At 33.1% G+C, this 22,740-nt stretch overlaps 1 protein-coding gene across 4 annotated transcripts in view; it reads left to right on the top strand.

Annotated features, from left to right (window-relative positions):
- The first annotated feature begins 2,890 nt into the window (after window positions 1-2,890).
- LOC106789584 (trichohyalin) overlaps window positions 2,891-22,740 on the top strand; it is a 75,498-nt gene continuing 55,648 nt past the window's right edge. For 3 of the 4 annotated variants that reach the window (XM_014753927.1, XM_014753925.1, XM_014753926.1), the window contains exon 1: window positions 2,892-6,259. In XM_014753927.1, coding sequence (XP_014609413.1) covers window positions 5,471-6,259 — 789 coding nt within the window. In that variant the 5' untranslated portion in view covers window positions 2,892-5,470. Of the gene's footprint in view, window positions 6,260-22,740 lie in introns of all 4 variants that reach the window. The other variant, XM_014753924.1, reaches the window with a different exon arrangement.

Below are 22,740 nucleotides of genomic sequence, written 5' to 3'. Positions count from 1 at the left end.
AAAGTGCATACTGATAACATTAATAACAAAAACAATAATAATATTTCAATGAGAGAAAAAGGTTATCAAAATGAGGAATTTACTGTTAAAAGATCATCGCGTCAATGTATTATAAAAAATACAAATGAAATGATGGGACTAGATTCGGAAAAAAATGAAAAATAATATGAGATACGTGTGTATAAAATAAAAAAGTATAATAGCCAACGTAAAGATAATTAGATTAAGTTATCGATATGCTAATTAATTCAGGATATTATTCAATAAAATATATGAATAAAACAAAATCTTTGTTGAATACAAAATTTTATTTCTGTTAAAGTGCATATTAATACTACCAATAATAATAATGATAATAATATACCCGTGAGGGGGCGGGTAAGAATACCCTCTCAGTAATCCCTGCTTGTCGTAAGAGGCGACTAAAAGGGAAACCACTAACAGGGATAAACCCTCCTTAGGTGTGTAAAACGAGTTTAACAAAAATTCAAAGAAATCTCAGATAGTAATAATAATTTTTCAGCGAAAGGGAGAAAGAGAGATTATCAAACTGAATAATTTGTTTTTAAAAAATGACAACGTCTATAAATTATAAAAAAAAAGAAAATTAAAAATCTCGTGATAGATTCAAAAGAAATATAATATCAGGGACGTGTATAGAAAAAAGAAAAAAGAGTATAATAAGTAGCGTAGAGATGGTTAGATGAAATTATTGATATGTAACTAATAATCTGGATGTAACTGAATGAAAGAAATCAGTAAAAAAGAAAAAAGTAACCAAAAGAAGATAAAAAATGAGGGAAGGTAGAAAATTACAGAGAACAAACTCGGTGGACAATTAAATGAGATCGGTGAAGAGAGAATACAAGCGACGTGGTCGAGACGGCGTGTTATCCAAAGGAGACGCCTCCGATCGTAAAATACGAGTTTGCGCGTTTGCCTCCTCTTATAAGAGCACCGCGAGGTGAATTACACGTGCTGAAACGAATGCGACGCGCTTGAATATCGTATTAACCTGTATACGCGTACATGTAGAGTCGTGTAATAGTATGGGTTGATCGTAGAGAAAGAGAAAGAGTGAGGGAGAGAGAGAGAGAGAGAGAGAGAGAGAGAGAAAGAGGATAAGAGGTATAACGATGGACGAACCCAGATTTATGTTAATGGATCGTTGGAAGATGAACGACCCCGAGCGTTGATTGGACGATGTTATAAATTTTTATTGAAAAAGATTTAGTTTAAAGTGGAGATCACATATATTATATGAAAGAAGGAATGAATATTACGGACAAATTTTCTTGCGTTACCCCTTTTTCTTCGATCTCGTTATTAATAATTTCGCATAAAAATTGTTGTTTGCATTTATAATTGTGATTTTTTGTTTTCTTTTTTTTTTCTTTTCGAATGACAAAACAAAATTTTGGTAAAGTTTAAAAAATTTGTTTTTCGATCGACAATCGTAATCCGTTGATAAGAGGAGCATTCTTTGGTCGTATAATCAAACACGTGCGTGTTACGACACTAGTTCACGTGCCGGAAATTGTATAATAAGTGTAGGTATATATTGTCTAGGACACTGCATGATTCATGTAACGTTCGTTCTTAGATTTTACAATTAGAGAGGATGATAATTGATAGGAATCGTGTTAGAGTATAATTATGAAAGAATTGTTTTTTTTTCAATTATTCGTTTTATTCTATTTTTAAATGCTACACACGAGAGATTATTATTACTTTTTATATTGTCGTAAATATAAATTTTATTATTTTGTTTATTGGAGAGGAAATATTTTTTTCTACATCTATACGTGGGTTTTTTCTTTTTTCTCTTTCTCTCTCTCTCTCTCTCTCTCTCGTGGGCGAGACTGCAAAAATAAACGAGAAAGAGTACGGTCGACGATCGTACGGCACTGCTCGGTGAATCGTAGCTTCATTGATTGCAACGACGTACGCTGGGTGGATGGTCGTCAGGGGTGAAAGGAGGGTAGATTCGAACTAGAACGTGCATTCAGTGCTGGCTCGTACTTTTCAAAAACCCCGACTGTTTGTCGACTTAAAGGAGATATTTGCTTAACATCAAAATTTTAAATCCAATGATCACCTTCTCCAACAATTCCTATTTCCATTCTAATCTCAAACGAACAATAACGAAAAAAGAAACAAATTAATCTTTGACGTGAATATAAAACAAGTCTTCAAATTACTATTAACAAAACATTAACTTTAATTGACCTAATAACAAGACAACTCATAAATATATTCGATTTCATATTTAACAGGACATCCAAATTGGATAATAAAAATTTCAAACGTACCGCCAAAAAATAAATACCCTCTTCAAAGGGATCGCGCCGAAAAATGAAATCTCCTTAAATTATTCGAAAACTAATTCTAATTTACGTGACCTCCAAACTCCAAAAGTTGCGTTGAAAAATTGAAAAGTAATGACGGATAAAAAAATTGGATTGTGCAAAAAAAGTAAAGGAAAAATATGTTAAAATTTAGCGCCCACGATAAAGATCGTTTCTCGGCATTTAATCCCAAAGCGCTTGCGGGGGCGTTTGCGCACCGGGTAGAGCTTCGCGCGCAAGACTTCGAAGGTGGGGCGCGAGTCGATGAGAGAGAATCCGGATGGAAAAGGTAAAATAGGGGTGAACGGGGGTTTGGGTAGGCGGGGTGTGGGGTGGAGGGGCCGTTGAAGGAGAAGAGAAGAGATGGAGTAAAAGAGATGGCTGGTGGGAGAAGGGAGGTTGATGGGCGGCCGAGGGGTGGGCGGGTTGGGCGGGTTTGGGAGTATGTTGAGATTGTTGGGTGGTTGAGGGGGTGGTGGAGTAAGGGCTTAGAGAATAGAAAATCGAGCGGGCGAGAATACGCGTCGACGTCGTCGTCGTCGTCGTCGTCGTTGTTGTTGTCGTCGTCGATGACGTTGGTGACGTGGATGGTGGCGCTAGTGTCGTAGAAAATGATGGTGTAGTTTAATAGTAGTAGTAGTAGTAGTAATAGTAGTAGCAGTAGTAGTAGTAAAATCTAATAGTGGTGGATGGTGATGCTCGTAGTAGCAGGGAGGATCATGTGTAGTAGCAAGTTTTAAGGGCGGGAATGTTAGATAGTGTGGTGGTGGTGGTGGTGGTGATGGTGGTGAGGATTTGCAAGTGGTGGGGGTAGGGTGGTCTTTGGCTGGCGTCGTTCTTGGCCGGTGTGGCTGGTTCGGCATTAGAGTAGAGTGTCAGTGCGCGCGGATCCGTCGTGGGTCGTGAATCTCTTCTCTCTTCGAAATCTCTCTCTCCGTGACGCACGAGAGAAGACGCGCGCCGGCGAGAGGGAGAGAGAGAGAGAGAGAGAGAGAAAGAGATAGGAACGTGAGAGCAAGAGAGTTAGCGCGCGCGCACTGAAAGAGAGAAAGAGATGGATAAGGTGTCAAGAGAGGGAAAATAAAAGATTGAGAGAGAGAGAGAGATAGAGAGAGGAAGAAGAGAGAGAAAGAGAGAGAGAGAGAGAGAGAGACGTGTTAAAGTTCTGTGCTCGGGCGTGTGTATGCGTGTGGGTTTGTTTGTTTGTTTGCGTGTATTTAGTCGAAAGAGTGTGCGCGCGCGCGGTGCCGCTGGTGGTGCTACCGGTAAAAATTGGTACCGCTAGTTCTCGTGAAGAAGAAGAAGAAGAAATAAAACAGGAAGTAGAGGAAGTAGCAGTAGAAGAAAAGGAAGACGGTGGTGGTGATGGTGGTCGTGGTGGTTGGTGATGGTTGTATGGTACAGGACAATCGTGAGTCGGTAGTGCTGGTTGTGATGATGATGATAGTACCGGCTCAATTGATAGCTTCTTCATCTCCTAGCTTCGAATAATATCAGAGAAAGAAAGAGAGAGGGAGAGAGAATCGTTTCAGGTATCACGAACCGGGAGACGACGACGAACACGACGACGACGACGACGGAACCGGAAGAGTCGCGAGAGGATGAGATCGATAAGGAGGAGGGAGCTTACGTTCGAGTTACGTGAAACGCTCGTATAGAAGAGCGTACGTAGGTTTGATAATATACAGAGTACCGTGTTCTATCCGTCATCAATTATTGTGTTCAAAGTACCGTCAATTTCACCTCGTCCGGGGTGCACGTCGCAAGGACGAGAAAGAGAGAGAGAGAGAGAAAGAGAGTTCAAGAGGAGCCGGAAGAGGGTATAAGGGGTGGTAAAGGAGAAGTAGTAGGAAGAGGAAGAGGAGAAACAGGAACAGGACGAAGAAGAGGAAAAGGAAAGAAAATAATCTAAGAAGAAATGGAATAATAGTAAATATTAATATTAACATTCTTGTATTTCTCTCTCTCTTCCTCGATCTCGGGCTTCGCTCGATGAGGTTCGTCGCCGAAAGAAGGTCAAAGATCGATCGCCGACGAAGAAGGGTCGTGACCTCACGCGTACATACTGACCCACGCGCGTAGTACGTTACGAGCCGGAGGAGGTGGAGGTGAAGGTGGAGGTGTAGGTGTAGCTGTAGGTGTAGGTGTAGGTGTAGTAGGTGTGGGTGTGTTTGTGTGCTAGTTATAAAAAAGAGAAACGCCGGGATGAGAGAATGGACCAGTATACGTTATTATTATTATTATTATCATTATTATTCAAATGGGCGAGCCTTAGAAACCTAGAACAGGAAAATAAAAGGAAGATAGAGGAGGGTATTCGTTAAACTGCTACGATTTTTATATCGATGATCCTAGTTCGTGGATTTATACCTTCGCGTAGAGTAGACTTCACCTTCGAACGGACGAAAGATCCCGGGATCGAACGATTAATAAAGGAAGTGAAAGAGGATAGAAAAAGATCATCAGTTTTTCGGGGTGTTAGGAGCACACGTGCTCGCCGACGGTGTAGAACTTCGTGAGAAATAGTGAGAATGGGGTTGAGGGAGGCTCGTTAGCAATTCTACGACTAGCTGAGGAACGATGAAGAGAAAACAGAGCTGAGAGAGAGAACAAGAGGAAGTGGAAGAGGAAGAAGAAGAGGAAGAGGAAGAGGAAGAAGAAGAAGAAGGAGAAGAAGAAGAAGAAGAAGAAAAAGAGGACGGCGGAGAAGAGAGGCTGCTGCTGCTGCTTGTGCTTTGCGAACAAGCCAGACGGATCGTTATTTATGAGGATGCGTGCAAAAGTGTAAGGGCGCGACGGTGTGACTGAAAGTGCTTGATCTGACGGGTGGTTAAAAGGGGGAGGTGGACAAGAAGGTGGAGAAGAGATAGAAGAAGAAGAAGAAGAAGAAGAAAAAGAATAATAGGAAGAAAAAGAAGAAGTGGGGATCGTAAAGAGTCGGTCAAAGGACTAAACCCCGATTGTCACAAACTCCTGGTTTGTAGAAAGAGAAGGAGAAGGAGAATTTGAAGAGAGGAGAGAATACGAAAGGAGAGGATAGGAGAGGAGAGTAGAGAAGAGAAGAGGGAGAGTATTGTGGTGTGGTAGGGGCTTGAGAAAAGAGAAAAGGGGGTGGTCGCGAGATGTCTCGCGATCCTTATTCGAGCGGCAGCGGCGTGGTAGGTCCGGGAGGCGGCACCCGCTCACCACGAAGCGGTCGTCGAGTCGGGGAACTACCGACCGTCGACCGTAGCCCCTCGAGAAGTTACGCGAGCGGTCGCGGAAGTCCTCTAGGACGAAAGAGGGGCACGCGTAGCGGGAACAATTCGCCTGAGCACCTCGGATACGGCAGCTACCATCACCATCAGCTGGTAAGCCCGTACTACTCTCGCGACGAGGACCTCGCCAGTCCCGTCATGCTCGAGGAGAGGGGCAGGAGTATGTCGACAGGGGGCGGGGGTAGCAGCGGACATCATAGATCCAGAAGCGCCTCGAGACCCGCCATGTCCAGCTCGGCGGGCATGTCGACGGGGTACACTAGCCTCGATCGTGCTTCGGCCGGTATTCTCGGTCATGATCGAGAGTTCGTACCGATTCGGGAACCGCGTGAACGTAGCCGCGATCGGAGTCTTTATCTCGAGGATGAAATATATGGATCAAGATCGGCCAGGCAAAGTCCTAATCCCCACATGCTGCGTGACAGCGGTGGTTACATCGGTGAGCTACAACATCAGAACAATGATCTACAAAGGGAATTGGGTAATCTCAAGAAAGAACTCGAGCTGACGAATCAGAAACTCGGTAGCTCGATGCACAGTATCAAGACCTTTTGGAGTCCGGAACTGAAGAAGGAACGAGCCCTTAGGAAGGAAGAGAGCACCAAGTTTAGCCTCCTTAACGAGCAGCTCAAGCTACTCAGCACGGAGAATCAGGTCAGTTGGACGTTGAATGCTGCTGCTCTGCTATTGCTGCTGTTGCTGTTACTCCTGCTGTTCTGCTGTCCTGCTGCTTCTCTTGATAATGTTATCATTGCTGCTACTGCTACTCCTGTTTTTACCTACAGCTATCTATCATTTCCTGATGCTATCTATCGTTCTTACATTAGTGTTGGCCTTCATTTTTTTTTGACCTTCTAACACATAGTATCTTTGAGAGAGAGAGAGAGAGAGAGAGTGAGACAATTAATTCTCAAACGTTATATTTTCTTCTCTCTTTTCTGGCTGCATCAAATTATTCTGACCTTTTTTAACAGTCAACTTACGATCGATTTTTACTACTCAAGTATTTTTTCTTTTTTTTTATCGGTCGAGAACGTAGAGATAAAACTTAAAGGTTTCTCCTACGAGCCAGGCGCTCGTGTTTCGTAATGACTCCATGAATCGTGTGTAGGTGCGCGGACGAGTCGAACGTCTGCGCGAAACAATGGCTCCATTTCGTATGTGCTTCCCGTTCGTGTGCTTTTTTCAAATCGAGGAACAATTCCTACAACGATGTTCTGCCTTCCTCTGTTATTTCCATTGGTTATAACACCCCGACCTTTTGTTCAACGTGCTATCCTTTTAGAAAATCATCCGTCAGAATCGACGATGCCTCGTGACGCACGCTTTATTGATTGTCCAAAAAATAGTCCCGCGTGGAAGGGGGAGCCACCTCCAATTATCGTGATTTCCTATGTGCTTTAACATCAATTTTATCGAACAAAAGATACTATTTTAATAAAACGTACCCCTTATTTCTTATCATAATCCTTTTCATTCCATCCATAATCAAACAAGGTACGATAACAGCAGAACCACGTCGTCAAATTGGACTCATCATTTTTGTTCTAATCTCGTTTGTGATATCGTTAGCTCATGTCACACAAGTAGACACATGCACACCTGTTGAATTATTAATATAAAATTAATAACACCTGATACATGGAACAAAATTTGATCGGTCAATCGTTTAGTTTTGAATCATCCATCATTTACTTTATAAATTAGATTATCCTGTTAAATGATAGAATTCTATCTTTTTGAATGATAATGAAAATAATTGTTTTATTTAACATTTTCTTGTTATCAAATTAAAAAATATATATATATGTTCAAATATCTAGAGTACCTCAAAGTAATATCGTAGAATTCTATTCCGGTTTAATGGAGTCAATCGGACGTTTTCTCAGCAAGCTCTTGCCACTTATGATTCCACCAGAGTTTACGTTCGTGCATGTGTGTATGTGTGTCAGTACGGTTGCTATTATAGGTGGTCCAGAGCTCGATGGTGGACGTGAGTCATTGCTCCTAAGAGCAAGAAGAAGAAGAATCCGTAAGATCGAGATTCTCTGGCCACATGCCCACGTTTATTTCTTCTACGTCGACCTCGTCTTTGAACCTTTCTAATTTCCACATATATAAAAGTACCAACCATGAATCTACTTTATTCATTTACTTATATACATGCATATATATATGTATTCACTTATGTACTCGCATATGGGCCTCCATTGTTCTTTACTTTCGTAGTTGAACTCTTCGAGACTTGCCTTGAAACTTGATAAGATTTATCCTGTTTGTAGGTTGAACAATACATCTATTAAACTGATTTATTCAAATGGAAACAGGATGACATGATTAAATGACATCTACTAGAATCCAATTTCCACAAAATTGAAGTTAAATATACCATGAGTGGATCGAAAAGTTTTAAACCTAACATAGAAACTCACTTTAATTTAAAAAACGATATACAAATTTATTTGAGATTAAATACTTTTCAATCAACCATTATATTTATAGTAATGCGAGAATAGTATAGGTATTTTAGTATTAATTCATTATAAATTATTAAGTTAACCAATAAATCTGTGCAATATTTTTGCTGTATTATTTATTTTGAAAAAAATAAAAACTATAATAAGGATTTATGGTTAATTAAATAATGTAACAAAAAATTGCTTAAATATGATAATTATGGTATTAAAAAGAAACAAAAGAAAAGAAATGGGCTAGAATTTTTTGTCGAATTTTACTTTCGTATTTAAATATATTCTAATATTAATACGATTAGTATACATATAGAAATTATTGGCATAATTATATTATGCAAAAATGAAAAAATTCAGAGAAAGCTTTTTATGCGAATTAGATGACTATCACGATTTTATGCAGCATTCGATAAAACACTACCCCTTTTTAGCCGAAGTAAAGGTAAATGCAAAGAAACGAATTATTCAAAGGGTATCTCTCTCTTTCTTCTCCTCCCCTCTATCCCTCTCCCTCTCTTTCTCTCTCTCTCTCTCTGTCTGTCTCTCTCTCTCTCTCTCTATCGACATTCAAAGTGCAAGCGGTATCTTCGATCGATCGGTAGTCGACGATGGAAGCTTCTTGCAAGCTTCTCTCCTTCTTCCTCTCTCTCTTTCTCTCACATCCTGCTTTTTCTTCCATTAACATCGAAGAACTTTGGTGCTTGGGTTTTTGCAAAAAAAAAAATACATTAGAGCGATAATAGGAACTGAGGTGTATTTCGAGTATCGTTAGAAAAATAAAAGGATAGAATGTGTTTATTAGAAAAGAAATAATAAGAATAAGAATTAGAAGAAGAAGAAGAAGAAGAAGAATAAATAAAAAAGAAACGTAAAAAAAAAGGGAAAGGAAGAAAATAAATGAGTAGAAACGGTTGAAAAAAATTAATCTTTCATCTTCTGTCGGTTCACGTATGAGATGAAAATTCGTACTATGGAAAGCCTTGGAATTGGCATAAGCTGAAAGTGGGTCGTAAAAAAATTCCCTTTTGCAATAGGAGGTAGATATGATTTCTCACCCTCTTTTACTTTCAAACCGTTACGCTTCTCGAGTAGTATGATACGAAAAAGGCTCTCGTAAAGAAGTCTCGACTGGTAGTAAACTTTTGATAATCCTTTAGTTTTAATCCTCTTTCTGGAGCTTCGTATATCATTCTGAAAAGTTTCATTCTCGTTATTCATATATACAATATATTTATGTATTATATAGGTATATGTGCATATCTATGCATAGTATTTTTTATAATAACTTTGGTAATAATTTTTGAAATAAAAAATTATTTTAGTCGAACAACGAGATAACGAAAATTGGACGTAAATGAAAGAAATCATTTATTTGTAAATAGAAATATAGAAAAATATACGAGCGTGGATTGATAAGTTTCGAATCTAACATAGAAACAATTTTTTTTTTTTCTGTCAGAGTATTTTTATTTAAAAGAATAAAAAGATATTTTTTTTGTCAAGTCATCCCTGTTATACGAGTTTATTTATCTATTTATTATCCTATAAAAATTTTCTATTATCTTCTTTTTATTTTTATATAAGATATAAAACGAGACTAGAGAGAGAAGATTTTGATAAAATTAATAAATTTTTTACTCGCACATTTTTATTTACGGATATATATGTATAATACATTAATTTCTGTGTTTCCGTTAGATAATATTTATAAATAAACGTGTTATGTAATAAACGTCATGGAAGTTTTTCCATGAAGAAAAACGTTTTATGGGTCAGAGCATTGAAAATTAGAGCTGGCTACGTAAATTTACAAGTTTTCTTATCTAAAGTAATTACATCTGCCCCAAGTATCCTCTCTCTCTCTATTTCCCTTTCACCTATTTTACCTGCTTATATGATTTATCAATTCGTAACAAATTTAGTTTAGAAGAGATACGGAAATAATTATTAAATTGCTTACTGAATTTTCATCATACTTATTTATACATTATTTCTTTTTTTAATCTTTTATCATATAATAATCTTTTCTCTCTCTCTCTCTCTCTTTTATTCCAACTAAACAAATTTATTTTTTAGTTGACTAATTATTTCACGTTTTTTAATTTATATTAAAATATATTAAAATATTAAAGTTTTATTTGTTCTCTTTCGATTTTTTTGTTTTCTAATAGTTAAAATTGAATTTATTTTAATATCTAATTTTTTATTTTGTTTTTCTTTTTTAATTATTTTAAATAAAAAGGATAAAATAAATAATAATTGCAAGAGTCTTAACACCTGGGTCCATTGAATATTTGATTGATTTGACTTCTAAGCGTTAGAAAAGTTAGCAGCCATCTGTTGTTTGCCTTATTCTTTGAGGTCCACCGACGGAATATTTTCTCAGGGTCTATTCGTTATAATATAAAAGAGTATGGCACATATGCAACAGAACAGAACCAGTAAGATTCAAGCAGCTTGCATCCGCATCGTGTGAAATCTTATGTGAAACGAAGACGGTCGTTGATTCGTCTAACAGCTGCATTTTCAGGGCCGTCTGCACCCTTTTTTTCCTCTCTTTTTTTTCTTCTTCTACATCCCTTATTCTTTTTGTTTCGTTGAAAGATTTATTGAAAATTTACGCGACTAGTCAAGTCTTGTTCATTTTTTATCGAATCGTGTTCGTATAATCGATCCAAGTATTTTTATTGTTATTCGATACTTTAATTTAGTAAATTGGATTGAGATTTTAATTATGTATGAACAAGAAATTCATTCTGATTGATTTTATTTTGTTATTCAATTTCTCTATTTCACACACATTGAATATTAAATTTATTAATTAATTTAAAGGATTAACTTTTTTTCATTAGTTTATAGAGAAATAAGTATCTTTAATTTTTGGTGTTCGATATTTATAGATATAATTAATTTAATAGATTTTTGAGATAGGTAGTAATTAAAATTAGTTATATTTTAACATATTATTACCATAATATACTAATCACGAGTACAATCGTGTTGACATATACGAGTAATTGATGCAATTAAATGTATAGTGCAAATTGTTATATAATTTTCCTTAATTTTCAATATTTTTTAATAAATATTTATTAAAATTATTTCAAAAATTTTAATAACCACTTTCAATTCAATTATTATCCATTGTAAAACAAATTAATTTATTGCATAAAAGAGTTGATCAGTAATGTGTTTATATACCAGATTAATAATTGTGACTAATTGCAATGTTAATATCAATTAAATTTATTTTACATAAAAATGACTAATATAAAATATTTTATCTTCCATTGTTCATATATTAAAATATGTCATTACACATCTAATTTATGATGGAAGTGTTCAGAATATGAATAATGCGGCCCTGTATAATTAGTGTCTCTCTTTTTACATATTTGCTCTTTCAAATCGAGTCAAAGTGTAGACACATTCATCCTATTATTTTCTCTCTCTTTCTCTCTCTCTCTTCTTCTTCTTCTTTTTTTTCTTCCACTTTATTTTTTTTTTTTTTATAACCAACACATGAAACAAACTTGACAGTCTTTCAGTTAGAATTATTAATTTAAATTTGAACAAGAAATATTTCTAAACGTTTTCGGGAATGCATTTGAAATTAAATTAACATAAAATTTTGGATAATTTTATTCTCGTTTGGAATACATGTAGTATTTATTTGAAAACAAGTTGTGAGCTTTTAAACGTGATTAAAGGTACGCGTAGGAAGGAATAGTAGAAACGTAGGAAGGAGGATTTTAATTATTTGCTGTTGGTAATACCGAGCCATGAAATGTCAGAAGTCACTCACAGCTGCTCCGTTGTGTTGATAGATAAGGAATCGTCTGTCATGTCGGATTGCATGCCTTCAAATATATTTTGTATTATATATATACATATACATATAAAATGTATGTACATGTATGTATAAAATGTATGTACATGTATGTATAAAGTATATGTACATTCTCCTAGGATCATGTAATACTTTACATATCGATTTACCGATAATATTGTTACGCCTCTAGTATCCAATTCTTTAGGTTTCTTCGAAAAAAATATATGAAAAAGAAAAAGAAAATAATGTTTATTATTAAAATATCAAAAAATTTGACTAATATTTTACTTAGAAATTTGTTAAAAATTTAATTATTGTTGCAATTTCTGATAACGAAAAATTATCAATTGCTATTAAAAGTATATAATCAATATATTGAGATAGAGTATATAAGAGATGTTAAATATTTTGTATCAGAAGCCCTCCAAACCCGAAAGGAAATAAATAAATAAATATTTTAAAAATAAAAAACTTTTATAATTATTTATACGATAAAGTTACAATAGCATATCCTATAAACATTTATCTATTTTCTAAATTATAAAATTGTTATTAAAATTGGTTATATTTTTGTCAATTAAATTATAATATTAAAATTAATAAATAATTCTTCGTTATTAAAACATTAAAAATCAACAAATCTATTATTTTTATTTTTTATATTGAAAGTATTAAAATTAATGTTGCTTTTTTTTTTATGGACAATGATGTATAAGAGATAATTTGATTGATAAGGCCAGATAAGTAAATGACTAAATTTGTTCAAAGTTCGATAAGAATAAAGTAAGGAAGGTGGAGTGTCTTGGATTCAAAAGAACAATGCGGTCATGATAGGTATGGCGTATGTAACTACATGGCGTAGGGCCTCGCTAATCCGCCTCGTTAGATTTAGGCCGATCGATATAGACGGATATCGTGCTATTATACGACACGTACCTACGACATTCTTCTCCCTGTCCTTGTGTGTTCGTCTACACACGCTTATCTATACCTTTCTTTCTACATATACATATCAAACACACAGATATATATTCAAGTACGACAAATACGATTCATATTAGTAGAATTCGTGTTCAGCGTTTTCCCAGAGTTCACTTTTTTTCTTGGATTACAATATCACGGAATTACCAAACTACTATAATCGTGCACGAACATGATTTAGAAGAAAATTTGAAGAAATTAACCATTAGTAAATGACCTTCGAATGATTTATATTTTTCCATGTTAATCTTCAATTTCTTATTTTATGTAATTTTGAAATAGATTTGGTTTTTTCTTTTTTTTTTTGTTTCGTTTAAATTCTTAAGACGTTATTGTGATATAATTAGAAAGAAATTGTGTAGAAATGGTTAATTTTCATTTGATTCGTATAGTTACGATTTGTTTTTAAATTCAATAAAGATATCGTTTATCGATACGCATTGAGATATTTCGATACTGGAAGACTAAAGAACAAGCTTTGCGTGTTCGAAACTAATGCGATTAATAATTCGGTTTGATAGTCCGACAGGAGAGAAGCCGATCGTTTCGATTGAACGAGCAGATAGGCAGCCGTATATTCTTTCTACATGATTTCAATCAAATTCGATTAAGTTTTATCTTTATATTTTATTTATAAGATTATCTCTCTATCTATCTATTTATCTATTAGTTCGTTTATGCTTTATTATATCAATTATTTGATTTACTTGGTTAGTGTTTGTTTTTATTAATTACATGAATATAATTTCAAACCCAATTTTGATTCATATATGTAGTAAAAAAGCATCTCAATTCTCTACAATATTTAAAATTAATTTTCAATATTGTTTGATTAAAGAAGATGCTTAAATAAATTTTTTCACAAATAATTAAAACAGTGATTTTGAATTTGAATTTGATCTCTAATCTCCTTAAAGACATTCTCATTGGTAGAATATAACTGAAAGACGTGAACACCATAAGCCACAGTTTGTGGAACGGTATGTGTAGAGCGTATGCATATATGTATACAAGGTACAAGTGCCTAATGAGGAAGTGACGTTTCGTAGTGTTTGTACATACAAAGACACCGTAATACCCTCGCATAGGCATGCAAGTTGTACATATGAAGATATTGTGTGATGCCGTTGGCATGCGAGGACGCGACCAACCTCGCGTCGTTAGCCGAGGCATTATGTTCCAAATCTATGTATATGTAGAACTATATAACCGAGATTATTATTACATTGAACGAGCGTTTCTATGGCAACTCAAATATATGTATCAAACGTTTAAAATATTTTTTGTATATGATTTAATTAATATTCAATTTGTGTGTTGTAATTTTTTTTTATTTAATATCGTATCAATCGAAATAGGATTTTATTGTTATGCTACTTATAATTGTTATTTTATTTTTTCTGATTAGAAATTAAAAAATAAATAATTTGTAAGTAGCATACAACACAGGCACTTCTGGATAATTTATAAAATTAATTATTATTTTTCAGGATTACTTGTACTAATTTTTTTTTGACAAATTATAGAACCATAAGACTTATAAGATTGCATAAATAATATCATACAACTCGTCTTGTACTACTATTAATTTATTTATAAAACATTTATATACGAAACTCTTTCGTTTCATTTCTTTCTTGTATTAAATGAATTGACTCTTTTTGGATTCTCAATTGAATAAATTGTTCTACTTGTGAAACGAACAAAAGTATGGACAGATCAATTAGAAAGTAATTGTTTCGATGTTCTAACATTCGTAATAATTAATATCAAAGTTTTTTTTTTTAAAATTCCATTAAAATTCGTCTACGTAAGATATTTCAAACCGTAAATTTAGTACAATCTGTCGCCACCTGTTGGTATTACAGAGAATCGCATTTAAAAGACCAACAATTTCACTTCCGCATATTTACGAGCGTATTTACTTGTGACAAATCCTTTTTCAAATAAATTACAATTATTTATTAATTTACACGCGTATATACGAAACAATTACGATACTCTTATATTTGTTTTCACACAACGGATGTAAAAAGAAATATCAAAATTCTTACAATCATAAATTTTACGATTAAAACATTTACAACAATCCACCCTATCTATATATTACTCTTCACTTTTATTTCTTCTCTTATTTATTCTCTTTAAAAAAAACTAAAAAAAGAAATAAAAAGAAGTGAAAGAGCATAAGAAAAAGTAAAGGATAGTTACTTGTGAAACGAATCATAGCCGAAGGGTGAGATTCTTTCCCCTCCGGCTAACAAAGTTATCGTGAGCTTTTTTTCATCAAACGGACGGAAATACCAAGGCATCCTCCAACCCATCCCCCACCCCCTCCCCTTTGGGTAAAAAGATCGTAGTCGAGAAGTATTCGGTTGTGAAACCTCGTCTTCTTTTCCTTTCTTCTTCCCTTCACCCCTATCTTTCTCTCACTCTCTCTCTTTCTCTCTCTTTCTTTTTCTCTCATCTGGGTCATGTTCCAGAACCGAGGACACACGATAAACTCCACGTTTATTCAACGTTCCTGGATCGATGTGCTTCCCGTTATCGTTATCGGTGACCAAACTGTCGGATGGGAGGGGGAAGAAAGAGTGGCTTTCCTCCCTCCTCTTTTTTTTATCTTTCTTTCTATATTTTATTTTTTATACAAAATTGACCTGTATTTGTGGAATTGGAATGAACAAAAATTAAGACTCTATTCCATTTTATATTTAGCAGAGATTCATATATATATATATATATATTGTACACACTTCGTTTCGTTTAAATGATCTCGTTTTAATGTAACGTAATTTAGAATGGATTAAAAAGAGAGGGGTTTTAAAGTAGGGTGAAAATGACCAATAAAGTATTTAATATCATCATTGTATGTGAAGTACAACGTTATACGCGTAATCCTACTTTCTCTATCACAATTCTCTCATAAGCATAAGTTTTTATTCATTCTTTTTTTTTTTTTTTTAATCTATTTATTTGATTTTAAATTTTAAAATGGAGAGAACAATCTATTATAGATATGTGTAAATTAATTATTTCATATTTTTTCTCGTTAATTACAAATACCTGGAGAGCTAAAAGATCTGCAATTTAAAATTGCGCCGTATAATTATTTTATTAATTCTATTATTTAATATCGTATTGAGAATCCCTTTTTGTGAGAGTTAAATTTCAATATTAATATACGCAAATTGTTAGAAATTACAGTAATAAAATTTGATCGTAAAATTTGTCGTTAACTCTTTCTTAATATAATTATAATAATAATAAAATTTAAATAAATTTACGTTAATCTAAAATAAACGTTCGTACTTCGATATTTCGGATTATTCATTATACAATGTTTAAGAGTTAAAATATGTGCTTTATAAAATTTTTAAATGTAACATATATACGCATAGGTTAATTACTGAAATTATTCTGGGAAATAAAGTTATTCGCGTTATTCTTTTAGAATAAAAGTAAAAGGGGGAACAAAATATAACTAGGAGAAAATTTGAAATCGTTGGATTTAAAAGTCACTAGAAAATACGAGCACGTTGAAAAGCTTATGTTCTCTTGACGTATAAGCGTAACGCGTATCGTGCCAAAATTGGCCAAGTTTACCGTACAATTTTTACCACTTGTCGACCTCTTGTTGCTCACTGTTTACTTCTAACCGATTTTTCTCTCAATTTTCGTAGCTTTTTAACTTGTTACTCAATCGATATAAAATATATGCAATATTTCGTAAAAATAAAATCTTAAAAACATTTTTTATATTTATTTTCTTCTTCCTCTTCTTCTTCTTCTTCTTCTTTCTTCAAATAATTAAATGAAGTAATAAAAGAAAATTGCGTGGTAAAATAAATGTGAATAAAAATACGACGATATAAGAATTTTCGATGCAATGGTAAGGAAGAGAAAAACTAATGAGATGAAAGAGGTAAAAAAGTTACGTCGAAAAGAAGATAAATAAAATTTGAAGATAAGAATTTATGAAGAAAAAAGAAGATACCGCAATGGAATAAAATTGTGCCGCGCGAGAAAAGAAAAGAAGAATATTTTTTCCCTGGTAAAAAGAGAATGAACGCAATAAAAGAAAATTGTATATTATATAAGTAGCAAAAAAAAAAAAAAAAAAAAAAAAAAAAAAAAAACCAACTCGACGCGATAGAAATTTTGGGAGGGAAAAGTAAAAAAAAGAGAACGAAGAAAGCGAATAAGTAGGGGGAAGAAAAAAGAAAAGAATTGTTGCTGTTCCAAAAACTGACAGTTCTGTTATAAATAACTTAGTGACGTAAATAAAAATGTAAAAAAAAAAAGAAAATAAAAAAATCTAAACGGCAATCTCGATTAAAAACACGATAAAACGGGTAAAATGTTTGCCATGATTTATGACGCGGGAATATCGATTTTTCTACTTCCGTGAAAAGCTTCTTCGATCGAGAAAAAAAGTGTGTATTGCTATGAGAATAGGTACACTAACTTGTCGAATACATTCATTTCTCTCTCTCTCTCTCTCTTTCTCTTTTTTTTTCTCTCACTCTTACTTCCCTATTTTCTTTTGTTTCCACTATTTATCACGAACTAGAAAAGATATGCGATCTAAAAAGTGTTCACTAACGGGCATACACGCAGCAATTTCTAGTTCATTTTTGATTCTTTAGTCCGATATATTTCCCTACGGATACGAATATACACGCAAACACACACAGACAGTAATGTATAATCAAAGTTTTTAGTTAGGCTTATAAGAGAACGAAGAGTTAGCCTGAAAACACGAATAAGGTGGCAGTTGTAGTTGTAGTTGTTTGACGCGACTTTGAAATTTTTATACATATTTTCTTTTGTTACTCTTTCTTTCCTCTCTCTCTCTTTTTTATTTATTTATTTATTTATTCTCTGCGTGTCCTATTCTCTCTCTCTCTCTCTCTCTTTCATTGTATTGTCTTTAATCTCTTTGATTTGTTAGTCCCAGTAAAATTTCGTTCATCTTTTTCTACTCGTATTGTTTTACATTTTATAATTTTTGGTGTTTTTTTTTTTTCATACAACGAATTAGGAAAAACAAGTAAACGAGATTTCACGAATGATTGAAAGTTGAACGACCGCGGGTAGAATAAAATGTCTTGTTTTCGTGATGGTGCAACTCGCTATCGCGTTCGTTTCGAAGAATCGCAGGGGAGTCACGAAAACAGTCAGTCACGAAGGACTACTAGTGTCGAGCCTTCTAACAAGTGCACTAAGAACTGGGTGAGTTTGAAGTAAAAAAATTATCGACTCGTGTTTCCTTTTTTTCTTTTTTATTTCTTGTTCCTTTTTAATCGGATACAATCTCGAGGGAAGAAAAATAAATGTGGATATAAGTGGGGAGAATAAAAAGTAAAGTTTAATAAGTTACAAAATAATGGAAAATTAAATCGTAAAAAAAACTTCGCGATAAACGTTCGTTTATAAACTTTGTTACTTACGTAATTATAGAAAATAAAAGAAACGTTTCCATGGTTTTTCTTTTTTTGATCGAACATTATCTAAACAAAAAGAAAAATGATACCTAAGTGAAGAATAAAAAAAAAAGAAACATTAACAAATTTCTTTTTAATCGAACTTTAATTAAAACTCGTTATTTCCAATATTACAAGTTCTTTATAGTAAATTCCTTGAAATGTGTTCATGTGTGCAAATGTGTTCATAGTATTGGTTCTATTAAGAAAATTTATTTATTATTATTTTTTGTAACAAACCTAGTAATAATAAAAAGAAGGGAAAACATTTTTGAAAACATTAGAAAGGATTAGAAGAGATTAGTAAAAATTAGGAATGAAATTTTAGAAATATTTTTTAATTCATGTTATCGTAGTAGAAGCATGTAACTATACTACGATCGATGGTAAGAAAACTCGGTTGGTCGGATCTCGCATGTTTATGTTTAGTTCGTAGATATATACACGTGAAAATAAGCAAAGTCTTTTTGAAGCTTGTGCAGGAGCCTACTACAATCGTCGAAGTTATTATAACGCTCGAATAGGTTCTACCAGTTTAGATTAACGTTAGAAGAAAATTCAATATTTCATCAAAGCAACATATTTCTCTATAAACAATTAAATAACCCAACCGATCGGAACTTAAATTAATTACAAATCCAACAAACTCAAAACTTGCTTGGATTAACTGATTGTTTAATGATAAAACGTATCAAAGAATTTAGATTAATCGTAATAAAGTCTTTCGTGTACTTACTCAAGGACAACTCATTAATTATCATTCAGCAGAGATAATTTTAATATCTTTCTAAAGTGCTTCGTAATTAATTTAGTTAGAAATTTTCTTGCTTATCGTTATCTAGTATATGAAAAGAGAGAAAGAGAGATAGATAGATAGAAGATCTTGGTAGAAATATTCTAAATTAATTTCAGACTTCTCGAGTGTTGCGGAAACCATCTTAACGTATTCCAATCTTTCTCTCTCTCTCTCTCTCTCTTTTCATCTTTCATCAAAGAAAGTCAACTTTACTCGTAGATTCGATTCGATAACGCCCTAAGCCATTTCTTTTCTATCGATTACTGTGCTTCTTTTAAATACGTGTATATGTTAGATCTGTTAGAATCTGATGAGATCGAACTTAAGTCATCTCATAAAATCTAAAAAGATATAAGATAGTAATAAATTTAAAAATATTAATTCTTTCTTAGAAGAAATATTCACTTATTAATTGAAACTAGTAATTTTATAATATTATGAGTTTCCTTCAAAGTTTATAAAATTATTAATTATCTATAAAAGAAAGAAATGTTTTATTTACTAGTTCAATTAGTCATGTTTACAATCAATAAAAATAATGTTATTTACTTTCTTTTATGAACCTAGTAATAGTAAAAAAGAGAGAAAACACATTTTTTTAAAATAGTAAAAACTATTTAACAAATTTTAAAATGAATTTTCGAAATATTAGAAATACAAAATGTAATTTCATTCACAGCGAAAGTTATTGTTATCGTCTTCAATTATGATTTACTTTCGTTAATAAAATTCACGATTTCGTTCACGTATTTTTAACAAATAGAACATTTTCTAAAATAAATGAACATTTATCATACCCTTATAGGTTTTCCATTGTATTTTAGAAATATTTTCATGAAAACTCGTGCAAACTCGTTATGGTAACGGATAAAGTTTAGTAATACAATAAACATAATCTTTGATTCGAATGACGTCAATTCTGTTTAAAGAGAAAGGTCCGTTCAATTTAGTATAATATTGCTAGAAGGTATGGTTGATTACGAATCAGCGAGAAATCTCTTTCTCTGTTTTTCTTTTCAACGATGTACAGGGAGAAAATGTAGGAGAGTATTGTAGCCGAACGAGAAAGAAATAAAATGAAAGAAAGAAGTTACGACGAGGAAAGATAAAAAAAGATAGGAAAGTATGGCAAGGGATGGCAAGGGATGGAAAGGGATGGAAAGGTTTCTTGTACTCGCTCGATAACGTTGAGCTTCTATTTTCTCTCTCTCTCTTTCTCTCTCTCTATCTATCTCTATCTATTCTCACTATCCACCCTTCTTTTGTATCCCTAAAATTTCTGAATTTTTATCTACACGATTCTACCCTTCTCGTTCTTTCAATTTAACCGTCTCTTTCATTCTTTCGCAAAATGTATGCATTATCCTTGTCCATACGCATACATACATACATATATATATATACAAATACAGTTTCACCAGATTGAAAATTCCTAGCATTGTTAAACTATACGGAACACTGACAACTTGTAGACGGCTGATATTGATTATCAGTTACTTCCAGTGTCCTCCATGGGATTACGTAAGGTTCGATCCGTTCGACTGTTAGAACGTAAACTTTATGAACGAACGTTGATCGTGAAAAAAGGCTTACGAGTTGTTTTTTTTTTTTTTACTTCTTTCTTCTTTCTATTCCTCCCTTGACATATTTGCTTTTTTATTTTTTTATTTTTCTATTTCTAATAAATCATTCTTATTTCTATAGATAATTAATCATTTCAGAAATTTGTTTAAGAAGCTAGTAATATTTTAAGAAATTTCTATATAAATCTTCATGTATTTTACTTTTTTTTTTCTTTTTATAAAAATTAAGTAACTTATACAAAATATTTTTTTTAGGAAACTTATAACATTAAAAATTACTAGTTTTAAATTAATAAATAGATAAGGAAATAATTCTGGAGATATTACAACTGATATTATTTGATTTATTCTATTATTCCATAGAATGTTTTTTTTAAAATCAAATAATGTTAAATTAATTAAAATAATTAGCAATCAGTGTCTACTTATGATACGTTAACCGAACAAATCTATCAAATTTATTACAATATTACATAGAAAGAAAAATTCACTATATGAGTCTATTTCTTTTTTTCTTATCTAACTATTTGACAAACCCTATGACATTCCCCTTGCTGACTCGTCAAAAAAAAAGTGTCTATTTGACCAGCGGATTTTCCGGAAGTCTAGGAACTAAAAGTGTCGTTCGATCGATACCTACTACTTCCTTTTATTCTTGTAAGTGAGTAGGAAAAGTTCGATCTAAAGACGAACGGGAGGAAAAAGCTTTGGGAAGACCCCAAAAAGAAAAAGATACACACACACACACACACACACATACATAGAAAGTGAACATACAAGAAATGGAGATAGAAATGAAGAGACATTTCGAACGGACAACGTTGGTTCTTTTGGCACGTCATAAAAGTTCTACTACGTGACCAACGTTTGTAGAGAAGGGTGGGTAAAGGGTGAGTAAAAGGGTGAGAGATGAAATGAGGGGAAAGAAAAAGGGTAAGAACACGCAAAGTCCGAGGAGCTGAAATTCTCGACATGTTCCATGGGAGTCTTATGAATGAGAAGACTCAGCCAACTTTTACTGCCCCCCCCACCCCACTCTTCCTTTTTCTTCTTCCTTATCTCTCTTTCTCTCATTTTCTATACTTTACTATTTTTCTTATTTCTTATTTCTTTTTTGGTTGATTTCTCTCTGACGTTTTCTTTGCCGTTGAAAGAGCTTTACTCCGATATCGGCCCACTTAAATGGCTCGTGGTAAAGTTCCCTATGTTTCTTGGTGAAATACTTGGAATTACTATACACAGATATATATATATATAGAGAACTATCTAGTTTCTGTTCTATCTATACCATTTTCCGTGGCATTAGCCAACAGTTCCAAGATTATCGTGCTAAGATTTCCTGCAAACAATTTTTCTACCCCATTTTATATTCTATCTATTTTATACTCGTATGGTATTGATCCAATAAGTTTTTTTCTTTTTTAAATTATACACAAGCTACAATTAGATGCATTCATCGATTATATATATATATATATAATCTTATTGTGTTATATTGATTATAATTAATAATTTAAATCATTGTTTTTTTTCTTCCAAGTCGATGATTATTTTTTGTTTACTGTAGTTTTAAAAACCTTTCATTCGAATTGGCTATAAAGATTAATTTTAATCGTGACGATGAATGCGAGGAAATAAATTTTTCTTCAAATTTATTGTTTTTATTTTTTAATTGCATTTTCGAATTATTTCGAAGATAAAAAAGACAAATTGTGATTAATTCATAAAGCAAAGATTAGATTTAAGATGTAGTCCATATCATCGTTTAATTAGAGTTGGGCCAACCTAAAAGCTGTAATTATACGAGCGATAGCTCTCTCGTAATTGACGTTAGTATGTGTGCATGCTGCTTTTACGAGCTTTGCCATTTTATCGTTCCTGTTATCATAATTCACACTTGGACTACTGCTCGATTAGAAATATTGTCTCATACGTGTATCTCAAACATTGTATGATATTATAAAGCTTTTTTAATTTAATTATAATTAT

This window comes from Polistes canadensis, unplaced genomic scaffold, assembly GCF_001313835.1.
Source record: "Polistes canadensis isolate GaletaPanama2010 unplaced genomic scaffold, ASM131383v1 scaffold_192, whole genome shotgun sequence".
In the NCBI taxonomy this organism is placed as follows: domain Eukaryota; kingdom Metazoa; phylum Arthropoda; class Insecta; order Hymenoptera; family Vespidae; genus Polistes; species Polistes canadensis.
Note: the sequence above shows the minus strand (reverse complement) of the source record. Positions and strands in the feature narration are given on the sequence as shown.